The 16,481-nt window shown below is 38.8% G+C and overlaps 1 protein-coding gene across 1 annotated transcript in view; it reads left to right on the forward strand.

Moving 5' to 3' along the window:
• prkar1b (protein kinase, cAMP-dependent, regulatory, type I, beta) overlaps positions 1 to 14,215 on the forward strand; it is a 190,549-nt gene extending 176,334 nt beyond the window's left edge. Inside the window, exons 10-11 of the mRNA XM_060840190.1 lie at positions 9,790 to 9,871; positions 12,651 to 14,215. Of these exons, the coding sequence (XP_060696173.1) occupies positions 9,790 to 9,871; positions 12,651 to 12,823 (255 nt within the window). The 3' untranslated portion in view covers positions 12,824 to 14,215. The remainder of the gene's footprint in view (positions 1 to 9,789; positions 9,872 to 12,650) is intronic.
• The last annotated feature ends 2,266 nt before the right edge of the window (positions 14,216 to 16,481 follow it).

The following is a 16,481-nucleotide window of genomic DNA, read 5'->3' on the forward strand; positions in this document are numbered from 1 at the left end:
TATTGTCAAGCTACAGCTGCAAAGAAAAAAACTACTCATTGGCAATCAGTTTGGGTTCCACTAGGATTACTTAACTCCTACCTACATTACAACACTTAGTGATTTAGGGGGATATGGGCCAAATGCTGACAAATGGGACGAAATCAGTTCAGAATAAGTGGTTGGCATGGACAAGTTGGACTGAAGGGTCTATTTCCATGCTGTATTATTATTTGTCTGAACACTGACAAAACGGCCAAACTCCAGAGTTGAGATGACAGTGACAGCCCTTGACATCAAGGCAACATTTGAACACTGTCGCATTAAAGAGCTTAACAAAATTGCAGTCAATGGGAATTGAGGGGAAAATTCTTTACCTACTACAAAGAAAGCTGGTTGTGGTTATCAAAGTTCATCTCGGCCTCTGGATATCACTGCACGTGTTCCTCAGCATAATGTTCTATGCTGAACCATCTTCAGCTGCCTTATCAATGATCTTTCCTTGATCGTAAGTCCGCTGGGTAGGAGAGAGGGGAGTGCTCACTGGTGATTACACAATGTTTAGCACCATTCACCACTCCTTACATATTGAAGTAACTGGTAAGGCCTTGACTACATTTGGGCTTGGCAACTAACATATTCACAAAAACTGACCATCTCCAGTAAGAAAAATTATCCCTTGACATTGAATGGCACTACCTTTGTTCAATTCCCCCACTATCAATATCCTGTAGATTACCATTGACTAGAAGCTGAATGGACCAGCCATATAATTGCAGTTGGGTACAGGAGCAAATCAAAGGTTAATAAAACAGTGGCAGTGACCCTTGCTTCCTGTCTGTCCAGTGCCTGTCCACTGCTTTCAAGGCACAGGCCAGGAGTGTAATGGAATGCCTCCCCACTTGCTAGAGATGTGTAACTTTAGCAGCACTCAGGAAGCTTGAATCCATCCAGGACAAAGTAGCCTGCTTAATTTGTACCCCTACACAACTTTCAACGTTCAGTTCCTTTACGACTGGCACAGTGTGTGTGTGTGTGTGCGCGCACACATCTGCAAGATGGACTGCAGTAACTCACCGAGCCTCCTTTAACTAGACTTATAAATCCCCAACCTTCACGACCTTGAAGGACAAAGGCAGCGAATGTTTGTGAACACCATCACCTGCACGTAACCCTCCAAGCCATCTTGATGTGGAACTGGAGTTCTGTTCCTTCACTGTTTCTGGGTCAAGATCTTGGAATTTTCTTCTCAATAGGACTGTGGGCATTCCTACACCCAAAGGAATGGAGAAGTTGAAGAAAGCAGCTGAACTACTACCTTTTCCATGTCAGCTTGGGATGGGCAGTGAATGTTGGCTAGGCCACCACCACCTTCAACCCATGAGCAAATAAAGAAAAATCACAGCTAAACTGAGAATTGAATTAATAGGAGTGCTGTATATTGTGTAGGTTGATGAGTTGGACTGGTGAATATTTCTAGTCTTTGAAGTAAAAGTAAGGTGTTCAGCTTGTATTTTGGTCCATGGTGTTTTTGGTTTTTTTTGTTAAAATAAGTGCTTAAGTATTAGATTCGATTTCCTACAATGTGGAAACAGGCCCTTTGGCTCAACAAGTCCATACTGACCCTCCAAAGAGTAAGCCACCCAGTCCCATTTCCCTCTGACTAATGCACCTAACACTATGGGCAATTTAGTCATGGCCAAATCACCTGACCTGCATATCTTTGGACTGTGGGAGGAAACCAGAGCACCCGGAGGAAACCCATGCAGATATGGGGAGAATGTGCAAACTCCACACAGACAGTAGCCCGAGGCTGCAATCGAACCTGGTGCTGTGAAACAGCAGTGGTAACCACCGAGCCACCATGCAGCCCCAATACCAGTGAATTTCTATATTGTGGTTTATAAAAACAATACATCAATACACTGAAATGTAAAAGAGCAGGGAATCTTGAGTAATGTACAAGTTAAATCAAATACGGTAGTGATGGCAGGTTGGTGATGTGTTGCTGTACATGGAAGCTGCTAGACACTAATATGATACAGAATGAATGCATCTAGTAAATCTTTGCAGCTTGAGGGACTTTGGGCCTAACTGAGGAGCTGGATTCTGAGCTGCAGACGTTGTCATATTAGGGAAGGGGAAAGCTACCTGGACACATTTGCTGCAGAAGGCGGTCAAACCCCTCTGATTAGGTAATTCACAATGTGTCTGTGATCAGCAGGAGCGTGTGACTGCAGGTGAGCCAAGTATGAGGACTCAGGAGATTAAAATTGAGGAGCCTCTGCCCTTGCAGCAGGTCTGAGGTTCTTGCAATCTGTGTTGATAAGAGTCTGAACTGCAGGCAGGATGAGAAAACTGACAATGCAGTTATATGATATTATATGTCAGTATAATTAGAGGTTTGATAATGCTGTCTGCAGCTGTGAGCAAGAATCCAAAGACTGTGTTGCCTGCCTGGTGCCAGCGTTAAGGACATCTCCCTGGGGAGAGAGGAGAACTTGGAGTGGAATCCAGTAGTAACTTTCCATGTTGACATGGAGTAAATAAAATCAAGGAGTAAAATGTTATAGGATAGCAGGAAGCTATTTCAATGAGATGGGTTCAGGTGGGTTCACCTGAGCCGTGCTGGGATCAGTATCCTGGCAAATCAAATAACTAGGACTATAGATTGAGTTTTAAAGTAATTTAGAGAAGACTTGTGAGAGGGGAAATGCAGGTTTACAAGGCAAGAGGGTATGGCAGAATTTGAAGTCAGCTATTGGTGTAATGATACCTAGAGTGGGGCAGGAAGCAACATTGTATACAAACATAGAAAAACAGCAGCAAAAAGGGTTAAAAAGGCAGACTTAATAGCTTTGTACTTGAATGTGCATAGTATTTGAAACAAAATAGATGAAGTAATGGCACAAATACAGGTTAATGAGTATCCTCTTAAAGCCACTAGGGAATCATGGCTACAAGGAGAACAAAATATTCAGAGTGTTACTTTTCAAAAGGACAAGCAGGAAGGAAAGGGTGGGGGCAGTAGCGTAGCATTTTGTGTATGGTATGGAGCAAGTGCTGTAGCAAGAAATGAATTACTACTCGGAATCCATTTTGATGAATGTCAATAATAAAAGAGGGAAAGAAGACACTTGTAGGACCACTGCCCCATTAACAAAGCTATATGTTGGGACAGAGGATAAGTCAGCAGATAACAATGGCATGTAAGAAAGGCAGTACATTTATTTTCATGTAGATTGAGCTAGCCAGAGGAAGTCATAAAAATATATTTAGAACAGTTTCCTGGAACAATATCTTATGCATTCAGCCAGAGATCAGGATTTTTTGGATGTGCAATGAGGCAGGTTTAAGAAATTATCTCTGTGTGAAAGATTCCCTCAAACAGTGACCATAACATGGAAGAATTTAGCATTCAATTTGAGGAGCTTGGGTTGGAAACAACTGTGTTGAGATTAAATAAGAGTAATTACAAAGGAATGAGGCCAGAGCTGATTGGAGTGAACTGGGAAACGAATTTAGCAGCAGCGATGGTTGAGGAACAATGGCCTATGTGTAAGAAAATAGTTTGTAGCAAAGACGTAATATAGTGAAGAAAGAAGATTCTATGAGGGGGAATTAGCTAACATAGTTCACCAGAAAGTGAAGAGCAGCATTGAAATGAGTGAAAAAAATTTTTAATGTAGTAAAGATTAGTCGTAGGCTAGAGGATGGGGAAAGTTTTAATGGCCAAAAAAGAGGACCGAAAATGCAATATAGAGAGAAAGACTTAGAGGATAAACTTGTTGTTGATGTCAAGGCGGATAGCAAGAGCTTTTAAATATACGAAAAGGAAGAGGGAAGCCAAAATTAACCTAAGGTCCTTGGATATTGACGCTGGGGAAATAATAATGGGGAACCAGGAAATGGCAGAAAAGTTGAATAAATACTTTGCATCAGTCTTCACAGTAGAAGACACTAACAGCATGCCAAAATTACTAAATATTCAAGGAGAGTAAATGTATACCATAACCATCTACAGATAAAAAGTTCTTGGGAAACAAAAGGGGCTAAATTCCAATAAGTATCCTCGGCCTGAAATGTTGATTTTACTGCTCCGCGGATGCTGCCTGAACTGCTGTGCTCTTCCAGTACCACTAATCCAGAATCTGGTTTTCATCATCTGCAGTCATTGTTTTTACCGACATGCATCCTAGGTGTGAATGAAGTAGCTACAGAAATAGCGAATGCACTCGCAGCAATCTTTCAGGAATCCTTCGATCTGGGAAGGTCCCAGAGGATTGGAAAACTGTCAATGTAACACTTATTTAAAAAGGGGAGACAAAAAAAAACAGGTAATTATAGACCAGTTAGCTTAATTCTTTTGGGAAATGTTACAGTTTATTACAAGAAGTGTAATAACCTCTTTAGAGTATTTAGAAGTACATAGAATAATCAAACAGAGCCAGCATGACTTCATGAAGGGGAAATCATTCCTGACAACTTTGCTAGAATTCTGAGGAGGTAGCAAGTAGGATAGATAAAAGAAAAACAGTGGATATAGTATATGTGGATTTTTAGATGGCATTTGGTAAGATAAGAGCCCATAATGTTGAAGATGATTTATTAGCATAGATGGAGGATTGGAGGGGGCGGCACGGTGGCACAGTGGTTAGCACTGCTGCCTCACAGCGCCAGGGACCTGGGTTCAATTCCCACCTCAGGCGACTGACTGTGTGGAGTTTGCACATTCTCCCCGTGTCTGCGTGGGTTTCCTCCGGGTGCTCCGGTTTCCTCCCACAGTCCAAAGATGTGCGGGTCAGGTGAATTGGCCATGCTAAATTGCCCGTAGTGTTAGGTAAGGGGTAAATGTAGGGGTATGGGTGGGTTTCGCTTCGGCGGGTCGGTGTGGACTTGTTGGGCTGAAGGGCCTGTTTCCATACTGTAAGTAATCTAATCTAATCTATAATTAATATGAGGCAGATTTGGGAGAAAGGGGGCATTTTCAGGATGGCAACTTGTAACGGGTGGTATGCTACAGGGATCAGTGCTGGGGCCACAATTATTTACAATATATATTAATGACTCGGATGAGGAAAGTGAATGTACTCTAGCCAAGTTTGCAGATGACACAAAAAAATATGTGGGAGGGCAAGTGCTCAGGATAGTTGCAAATAATCTGCAGAGGGATCTATAAATATATACATAGAGGGGTTAGAAATTTATCAGTTGGAATGGAATATGGGAATATGTAAGGTTATCCATTTTGTCAGGAAGAATAGAGAAGATTGATTAATATTTAAACAATAATAACAGAGGAATTTGGGAGTCCCTGTCCATGAATCTCAAACAGTTAGCATCTAAGTTCAGGTACTAGGGAGGCAAATGGAATTTGGCATTTATTTCAAAGGGAATGGAATAAAGAAGTAGATGGTTTTGCTAAAGTGTGCAAGGCACTAGTCAAATCACTGCTACAGTTTTAGGTCTCCTACCTAAAGAAAGAATTACTGGCAATGGAAGCAGTCCAAAGAGAGTTCACTGGGAGGAGAGGTTGTACAGGTAGGGCCTGTAATTATTAGAATTTAGAAGAATGAGAGATGACCTTATTAAAATATTCAGGATTCTTGGGGGACTTGACTGGGCCGATGCAGAAATTGTTTCTGCAGTGGGAGACTCTACCACAGGACATCATTTTAGAATAAAGGATCCCATGTTTAAGACAGAGGTAAAGATGAATTTCTTTATTGGAGGTAGTGAATCAGTTGAATTCTTTACCACAGAAGACTTTTCGTGCTGTGTTGTTGAGTGTATTCAGGACTGAGATGGACAGATGTTAATTTGTAAGAGAATCAAGGGTTATGGGGTAAAAACAGGAAAGTGGAGTTGAGGATTATCAGATCAGCCATGATCTCTCTGAATGGCAAAATCGACTTAATATGCTGATTGGCTGACTTCTGCTTCTACATCTTATTGTGTTATAGAACAATGTCAGGACTCAGGGGTTTAACATCCTGAGTTTCATTTTCAATTGGAAGGAAACAGGAAAACAAATCAGAAAATCATGAATCCTCCTCTTTTCCACCTGAAAGTGTTAACTATGATTATTGCCTCAGTAGTTCTAAATTATGACTGTAAATATATAGCTCCCCATTTTTAGGGCATATACACTGTACAATATTGATTCAAATTAGGCTGCCGATGCCTGAAAACTCATAATTTACAATGAATTGGTTATATTTAGTTCTGTTATACTTGATGGCTCAACATAGTATGTTTGTAGCTCTAAATGATGAAATTTCCCTTCTCTCGTATTTGAAATTTTGCCAGTATGTTTGAGTTGACCTCCTGGCATAATCTGAAGCAGGAATAATGCTGGAACCTGGAATAAAACTTTGCAGCATGTGAGTTGTCTACTGAAGATTTAAAATGGAGATAGATTTTACTCATGTTCATCAATCAGTTTTTCTAAAAAGCATTTGTGCAGAGGAAAATAAAGTTTGGTTTTATAGCGCTTTATCAGGAGTTTCTTCTAGTACAATCCAATATTTTAGGATATAGAAGCTTGTTTTCTTTCCCTCTTGTTTAAATAGCATCCTTCCTGGATTTAGACCATGAATATTTCTAGTTGTATATGAAGAAGTTTATAAATATACAGTTATATTCATTAGTTACATTTGTTCCATTATCATACTTGATACTAAAATGATATAGTATTATGTTGAGAAAATGATTAGGTAATATCATTCAAATTGCTCATTAGTCCACAATGTATGCTGTTAACCCAGGAGCCAACGTAACAATTCAAGGCATTCTGTTGTTCAGGTATACATCATTCAGAGTTTCATAGTTGGCAATTGATTTGACCTTTTTGGAGTGATTTTCTGGAAAAGATATTGGTGATAAAGTTGAAGGCATTCAGGAAGGTTCTAGGAAGCAGTAATCAAGATCTAAGGCCACGTTTGGAGGTGCTTGTTTTGGACTAGGGTGTACAAAGTTAAAAATCACACAACACCAGGTTATAGTCCAACAGGTTTATTTGGAAACACTAACTTTCAGAGCGCTGCTGCTTCATCAGGTGGTTGTGGAGTATAAGATCATAAGGCAGAATTTATAGCAAAGGTTTACAGTGTAATGTAACTGAAATTATATATTGAAAAATACCTGGATTGTTTGTTAAGTCCTCTCATCTTTTGGAATGACCACGTTGGTTTCAGCTCTTTCATATATAAATTCCAGAACGTTTTCAAAAAAAAGTTACATTCTCAAGTGAACCTTAACAACAAGTGCCATGTCAGCTTCAATAATGCACTGAAGGTGTGAGGTGTTCTGTGTGAGGCCGTCTGTGCTCCAATGTTCAGACTGATTCTATTTCTAAAAAAAGAGATTTACAGAATCTTACATGGATTCATGCAGTTTTTGAGCAAAATAAAATGTAATTCTGCAAGTACAAATTCACCCCACAAACTTATATTTGTGTGTGTGTGTGCGTGCGTGCGTGTATGTGTGTGCACGCACGTGTGGGGTTGGTGGGGGCGGGGTGGGGGGGGTGGAGATTGGTGAGTGTGTGGGTGGGGGTGGTTAGTTGGTGAGTTTCTGTGACGGAGGGGTGTTGGTGAGTGTCTGTGAGAGGGTGTGAGTATGTGTGTAAAGGGGTGAAGGTTTGTGAGAGGTGCATGTGAGTATGGGAGTGTATGTGTGAGAGAGGGTCTGCATATGAGAGAGGGTCTGCATGAATGTATGGGTTTGTAGGAGTGTATGTGGTGCAGTGGGGTCACTTGTAGTGTGACATGAACCCAAGGTACCTGTTGAGGCCATGCCATGGGTACTGAACTTGGATACAGCCTCTGCTTGGCCACTTTGTGTTGTTGTCTGTCCCGAAGTCCACCTTGGAGGATGGTCACCCAAAGGTCTGAGGTTGAATGTCCCGGACCACTGAAGTGTTCTCTGACTGGGAGGGAACACTCCTGTCTGTTGATTATTGTGCGATGTCCATTCAGCCGTTTCTGTTGCCTCTGCACTGGTCTCACCAATGTACTATGCCTCAGGACATCTTTGCCTGCAGCGTACGAGGTAGACAATGTTAGCTGAGTCACATGAGTACCTGACACATACATGGTGAGAGGTGTCCCCACGTGTAATGGTGGTATCAGTGTTGACAGTCTGACACGTCTTGCAGCATCCCACGTTCTTAGGATATTATATACCTGATCAAGGAACAGCACTCTGAAAGTTAGTGCTTGCAACCAAACCTGTTGGACTATAACCTGGTATTTTGATTTTTAACTAGGGCCACATTGTACTTGGTGCGTAAAAACACTGCTTGTCCAGTTCCGCATATGATCAGTTTTACATCATGGACTGGGAGGCTTGCCTTTTGACACAGAAGGGCGACATTTATATGGGTGGTTTCAATTGCTGCAGATATAAATTAGCTTCTCAATCTCTTCCTTCTTTCAAGAACATTGAGTCAAACTAAATTCTGTGATGCCAGTTTAAAGCAATTTTGAGGCTTGGACAAGAGGTTAAAGAGTATGGGAACAGATGTTGTGCATTCTGTATTATTCTTATAGCAGTCAGTTAAAAAGGAAAAATGCAAATGCTGTTAATCTAAAATTAAATCTGAAGATGCTGTAATAACAAAGCTGACCTGCCATTACTTCCAAAGGAAGGTATGCAGCAGAACTATTGTCACAATTGGAGAGTGAAGTATGATTGAGTTACCTAATGAGGCTTAATGAGCCACAGACAGTAACAGGAAAATTTTTTAAATTAGATATGGTACTAAATGAACTGTTACACAGCAAAATAAAAAGTACATGGCGTAAACCTGCAATAACGTCGAGAAAGCTAGAAATGTTCAACTTGTCAATTATCTGAAGAAATAAGCTGTATTAAATATATTAAGTGTAAACCACTTGTCAAAGCTGGAAACAATGAGAAGGTGACCTAAAATATTTTGAGAACAGACAGGCAGAGAGCAAACAGATTCAGACAAGCAAGGAAATTATCCAGCCTGGGACCCATCAGTAAACTTGGAGCTAACCTTTATCTACCATATGAAGAACAAGAAGAGATTTTTGCTGCAGGGGTTTCCCTGCACCTCAACTTGAATGAAACCAGAAACCTGTTACTGCAAGCAGCAAACCATTTTGGATCCTATTTGTAGAAACTTCCAAGCTCCATTTCTTCAGTGAATGAAAGGAAGTCACAGGTCTACAAACTTCAAAGACTGCATCAAAAGAGAATTAAAGTGAAATTAAATTTGGATCTTACAGACCGATGTATCCTACCTTTTTGTAATTCAGACATCATCTTCTGGGGAGCGTATTTTCTGCATCTGCCTTGAATAATTTTTCAAGTTTCAATGAGATCAGTTCTCATTCTTACAGACTCTCAAGAAATATGGCCTATCCCTGCCATCCAAAAAATTAATTTGATGAACCTCTGTTACATTGCCTCTATGGAAAATATATCCTTCCTTGGTTAAGGAGAATGAAACTTCATACAGCATTTCAAGTGCAGTGTCACCAAGGTTGTGTACACATCTGAAGTAAGACACTGTTGCTCTTTAGTTCAAATCCTCTTGAAATAAAGACAACATGTCTTTAGTCTTCATAAGCAAATAACAATGTTTTATATTTTGTGTAAAATTTTATGACTGAATTGAAATGGATATTCAAGTGTGTATGTCGGATATGTTTTGGGGATCCAGAATACAAGAAATGAATCTTGGTAAAGCATCCAGTTTTGATACATGGAGTCTATTTTTTTAATCAAATAAAACAAATGCCCTTGCTTTTCACTTACAAGTAATTTTTATTTAATTAGGGCACTGCTTCAGTTCTACAACGTAGATCAGATAATGAGGAATATGTGGAGGTTGGAAGACTAGGACCTTCAGACTATTTTGGTGAGTTTGGATTTCCCATTTAGTTTCATAATAACATTAGTGTTGATGCTTTATCCTTTAACATGGATGTTTCAACAAACATTGTTATGAAACAGTTTAACTATGTTCAACACATTTGCCAGGCATGAACTCTAATGAATAAATAGTGTGATGCCTAATGAATCCTGATTGCACTGCTTATTCCTCTCCTGCATAATTTTGAATGTTTCTTTTAAGTTTAGAAATAGTTTTGATAAAAAAACTGAAAAGAATGCAGAATCAATTACAATGAGTAACCTATTATCAAGTAAAGGCACATTCCAGTTTTTTTTTTAGTTTTAGCCTGCAATATTTTATGTATTTTCACTCAGTGGAGGACTGTACACTTCATTGTGATGTAATAATTTGTAACAAAAAATGTAAAGTCTGAGAGAAAATACTTGCATTTTCTGACATAATTAGAAATTAAAGACATCCAACATAGAATCATTAAGTACTTTCTTCAGCAATTAAATTCAAATATATTATTCTCTCGGTTCCCCTTGAAATAATCCATTTGTTTCCAATGATGGATATTGGAAGACAATTAAAAATTCCTAAATATGTTTGTTGAATGAAGTTCAACTATGAAATACACTGCAATCAAATATGTGACAATATTTAATCTAAGTTGATTATACTTTACACTGAGTTCACGGTAGGTACTCCTGCATGTTTCATTAATTGACTCATCAGTAAATTATTAGACATTCAAGAATTCAACAGAATTTTACTGTTAAATGAGTTGGTTGAAATGGATTCGCTTTCCAGAAATCTACATAAAAATCTAAATGAACAAAGTAATAATCTGTCATTCTTAAGTCACTGTTTTTAGGATTACACACGTATTTATTTATTTGAAACTAAATGTTTCAGGCCCATTACTGGTTGATGGTGAACATGTATTTTCAGCCATCAAATCATTCATGGCAAAGAAGAGGGGTATTTGGCTCATCGAGTCCATCTTAGGTTTCAATGGAGCAACCCATTTATTGCCAGTTTCTGCTTGATCCCTGGAGCTCTTCATGTTTATATCTTCCAAGCATCTAACCACTTTTCTTTTGAAATCATTGATAGTTTCCACTTCTTCACCCCTGTGGGCAATGAGTTCAAGATATTTAGCATTCCCTGCACAAAGTAAGTTCTTCATAATTAAAGTAGCCTGGGGGCAAAATTGGTCTTATGACTTCTGCTTTACTAGATATAAGCTAGGCACAATGCGGACCAGTTTTAGGAAGCAAGGCATCCAAAGGATCCTTGTGAGCTGTCTGCCCGAAAGTTGAATTTGGTGACTTTTCAGTTGCCTGAAATAGGCATGAGAACCCTTTGATGTATATGCAAGAGAGCTGTTTTGGTTTCCTTTCTGATATTTGATGAGGCAAAGTAATGCCAATTGGGCTTGCTCTGCATGACCTTCTTAAGCATTCTCAAACACAAGTAGCATTTTAAATAAACAAAAAAAAACCTCTCTATTTGGGTAAACAGAAATACTCCCTGATTCTGCAGTACACTGTTCTGAACATCCTATCAGGATCCCCACTTCGTACCAGGACATAACTTCAGCCTGAAATGTATTTTACTTAAACATGCAAATTACCTTTCAGAATGGGACGCCTACTGGCAGCTCTTGAGACTGCTCATTCAGCCTTTGTCGCAGGATAGTCACTGTCGTTAGATTCAATACTAGACAGCAACTTAAATGCTTTTATTTATATAAAAATATTTACAATATTAACATTTTCTCCTATCATGTTACACTATGATTCTGAAATACAGGATAACTTCAAATAAGTTGCAGATTATATTTGCAAAATAAGGAATTAAATCAAATTCCCTCGGTGCTGTAATAATGGAACTCCTGTTTGATATTTCAGCAATAAACAAAGTTGTTCTTAAAAGATATACATAGCAAAACAAACTGTAATAGTTTTAGTGATGTCTCCTACTTCTTAAAAGGCCCAGGATGGCTACAATGCACCAGTTTCCACCAGGAGGTGCTAAGTAGTAATTGGAGCCAGAGACCTTGGCTATTTGCATGCTCCCTTCTCTGTCCCCCAGAGCTGATTGCTGAGGGCGACTGTAGTACTTCTTATCCTTGACTCTATTATAATATTAGCTGACTTGAAGTGATGAGGAAATAAACCTGGACCCTTCCTGGTTTGTCAAACTTAAAGGATAATCTTTTTAATCTCTTTCAACTTTGCCAACTTTTTTGCACTCCTATATGCTTCAGATGTTGGCTTGTTTTGAAGTTGAAGGCTAAACAATCTCTGGTGAATTTTTGTCAGAAGTCTTTGCTAAGATATTAATTAAAGTAGCTTGTAAGCTTTGCAGCTAATGTAATTTCAATGTCACCAAGTAACCAGGTGTTCCAATTCTTAAATGGCCTTTCTTATTATCTATCCTACTGTACAGCCAATTCAACATTAGATAGTTGATCTAAATCAGGAAACTCAACAGTGATTGGTCTGTATTATTTACAATTGGTGGTGGAGGAATCTCTGTTCACCTTGTCAGAGTTTAATGAGTAACCTAAAGTAAACGTTGCATAAAGAAATCCAGTGCCTCCACAAACACAGCTGCAGGCAATACAGTCTGACCTAATTTCTTAAGTAGACTTTTAATAATTCCAAATTTCTGGATTAACTTGTCTAATGTTATTCTTTTTCAGATTTTCTAATTCAAAAACAGGAAGCAAAAACAGTAAGTAAAAATTTACAACTGTCAAAATTTTGATTCTCACCATTTTGTTCATGTTCAGGTGAAATTGCCCTTCTTTTGAATCGGCCGCGAGCAGCGACTGTAGTTGCACGTGGTCCACTGAAATGTGTCAAGCTGGATCGTCCACGCTTTGAACGAGTTCTGGGTCCATGCTCTGAAATTCTCAAGAGAAACATTCAACGATACAATAGTTTTATTTCTTTAACTGTTTAAAACTTTTGGATCCATTGCTGCCTTTGTGTTACTTTGTGCAATTAACTTGATCTGTATTGTTGTGTATTAATGCTTTTTATGTAAGACTTCCAACTGATTTTTAAAAGACCCTCAGAAATTGGTAATCCAACAGGAAGACTTCGTAATCTGTTGAGCAAAAGTTCTAAAAGTTGCTGCTTTTTTGTCAATGAAATTTAATAATGGATTCCAGTTTACTGCTTTATCTACTACTTTAGGTCACTGCAGCATTGAAATAAGTTTACTTGAGAATGATCATACATTTTGCTAGTTAAAGGTAATTTGTTTCTTTGTTTACAACATTGTTTTAAACAATGTTTCTTGTGATTTCCACACATTGAATAATTTAAAGTTCCCAAGTTTGTAATTCATGGATTGCAATGTGTTATACTTGATCATACCACCTTGAGTACCTAATGCTCTGACCATAAAGTTAAAAAAATAAGTGTATCATGCTGAACAGGTGAAATTGTGACAAAACTGCACATTCAAGGATAAATGAAAAGCCAAATTAAAGGAATATTCTTCAAACTTGTGGGCTTTTATTTATTTGTCGAGTATATTTTCAAGCTTGTTGTCACGTCTTTTTATTACTTGAACATGAATCCTTTGTTTCAAGTATATTCTGCCAGAAATCTCAGTCTTGTTAATGAAGAGTTGTAAGGTATGGCAGGCATTTTTATTGTATGCACTGAAGTATAATCATTAATGTATGAAGTGGGGGGTCCTCAATCAATTCAGTTTACCAGTGCAGTCTAGATGAGTTTATAGTCTGTTGCAGCTGTTCCCAGGGGCTCATACACTATCCAATATATAGAAACAGGTTTTAGAAACTTAGTTTTTGTGATTAAAAGAAATCCTAAACAAACTTCACAATTAAGGTTTCTAATATTTTGCATAGTCTTACTTTGCACTATTTTAAGTATACTTTAGGGTGTAGGTTTGCTCCTGAGCTGTAGGTTTGATATCCAGACGTTTCATTACCTGGCTAGTTAACATCATCAGTGGCGACCTCCAAGTGAGGCAAAGCTGTTGTCTCCTGCTTTCTATTTATATGTTTGTCCTGGATGGGGTTCCTGGATTTGTGATTATGTCATTTCCTGTACGTTTTCTGAGGGGTTGATAGATGGTATCTAGATCTATGTGTTTGTTTATGGCGTTGTGGTTGGAGTGCCAGGTTGCTAGGAATTCTCTGACATGTCTTTGCTTAGCCTGTCCCAGGATAGATGTGTTGTCCCAGACAAAATAGTGGGTTTTTTCATCCATGTGTAGTATACTTTTTAAAGTTAGCTATCTTATTAAATTTGTGCTATTTGGAGCTTATTTAACCAAAGTCTGTTTCTCAAAAGGAGTAAGTAATCCCATAATATCGCTTTTTCTGCCGCAATGCCTATCCCAGATACTTTGGAACGTCATTCATATTTTAAAAATTGCACCAGAACCATTATATTTTCTATCATTTTATGTGATGCATTTGCTTTCACAAGTCCAATAAAATAAATCCTCCAATTTGCATTTGTTTTTCTTTTATATTGATCTGTGAATTGTAATAGTATATGTGTGCATATGTTTAAACACACAAACATTCTTGAATTACATTTGATATTGTTACTGTATATCCATATGACATTTATGATTACTAGCCATATCTAACAGCTGAAGCATGTACCAAGTCTGTCAAATAGGCATACAGTTCAAAGGCAATTTTCTGTATATACATCCGTAAATCTTTTAAGGGAGGAAGTATTTTCCAAAATATGTAGAAGTGAGTACATATAGTTACTTATGGTTGATTTAAACCCATTATTCCTTTTCTGCTTTCTGCTGTGATAGAATGCAGATAAAACTGATTCTTAGGTGTAAAATACCTTTGCCTTAGAATCATTGCCCTTTTTACTCCTGTTTCATTCTTGTCCTTTTTCAGACACTAAGCAGCATTTTATGATTATAACAGATTAATAGTCAAATTATGGATAGATCTATCAGGTTGAAGGCACTGCATCTAGGATTCTGACAACATCCCAGCTGGTATACAGAAGATGTTGCTCCTAACTTACCCACATCCCTAGCCAAGCTGGTCTAGTCCAGCTTCAACACTGTCATCTACCCAGCAAAGAGGATAATCAACCTAATATGTCCTGTCTGCAAGAAGCCAGACAAATCCCATCTAGACAGTTCGCATCCTGTAACATAGTCTCAATTGTCAGCAAAGTGAGGTATGGTGTCAACAGCGCTATCATATGGCACTTACTCAGCAGCAACTTGGTCAGTGACAACTTGCTCACCGATGCTCAGTTTCTATGTGTAAGGACTACTCAACTCCTGATTCTATTACCGGTTTGGTCCAAGTGTTGACAAAAGAGCTAAATTCCACGATGGTATGGGTGCGACAATCTTTGACATTAAGGTAGCATTCGCGCAAGGGTGGTATCAAGGAGCCCTTGTAAAATTGAAGTTGTGGAATCAAGAGAAAAAAAACACTCCTGGTTGAAGTCATACTGAGCTCAAAAGAAGATGGTTGTTTTTTTTAGATTAGATTCCCTACAGTGTGGAAACAGGCCCTTTGGTCCAACAAGTCCACACTGATCCTCTGAAAAGTAAACCACCCAGTCCCATTTCCTTCTCACTAATGCACCTAACACTATGGGCAATTTAGCATGGCCAATTCACCTGACCTGCATATCTTTGGACTGTGGGAGGAAACCGGAGAACCCGGAGAAAACCCATGCAATACAAGAAGAATGTGCAAACACCACACACACACAGTAGCCCAAGGTTGGAATCGAACCTGCTGCTGTGAGGTAGCAGTGCTAACCACTGAGCCACCACGTATTTGTCGTGAAGACCAATCATCTCGGCCCTCGGACATTCTATAAACATTCCACGGTATAGTTCTCGGTTCAATGTAAGATCAAAGATTGTGATCTTCACTGACTATACACTGCACCACACTATTAGCAACTCCTCTGATATTGAAACAGTGTGTTTTCAAATGTAGCAACAGCTGGATGACATTCCAGCTTCATCCGATGAGTGGCAAGTGAGATTTACACAGTGCAAATGCCAGGACAGAATGTCTCTACCATATGAGAATCTCATACTCTCTTATTAATCTTCAGCAGCATTATCTTCCATCACCATCTTAGGATTGTCACTGACCAGAAACTGAATTGTACTAGCCTTATAAATACTGTGGCTACAAGCAGATCAGAGGTTTGGAGTTTTGTAATAATCTGTCTCACGATTTACCAAAGTATGTCCAGCATCCAAAGAGGACAAGTCAAGAATCTGATGGAATTCTGTCCACTTAAGTTGGATGAATACAGTTTCAACAAGAAACTTGACACCATCCACAATAAAGCTGCCCACTTGTTTGGCACCAATTTACTACTAAATGTTACTTCTACCCCCAGTGCGTAGTGGCAGCAGTGGGTGCAATCTACAAGATCCATTGCAGCAGCTTGCTAAGACTCCTTTATCAGTACCTTCCAAAATGTGGCTTACTGCTCCTGGAAGAACAAGGCCAGTAAGCACATGGAAAGGGCACACTTCACAAGTTCTCCCTCAAACCACACAGTTTCCTAACTCAGTTGTGTTGTTTGTTTTTTGTGTCTTGGTCAAAATCCTACAACTTCCTCAT

Source organism: Hemiscyllium ocellatum, chromosome 20 (genome assembly GCF_020745735.1).
Source record: "Hemiscyllium ocellatum isolate sHemOce1 chromosome 20, sHemOce1.pat.X.cur, whole genome shotgun sequence".
Classification (NCBI taxonomy): Eukaryota; Metazoa; Chordata; class Chondrichthyes; order Orectolobiformes; family Hemiscylliidae; genus Hemiscyllium; species Hemiscyllium ocellatum.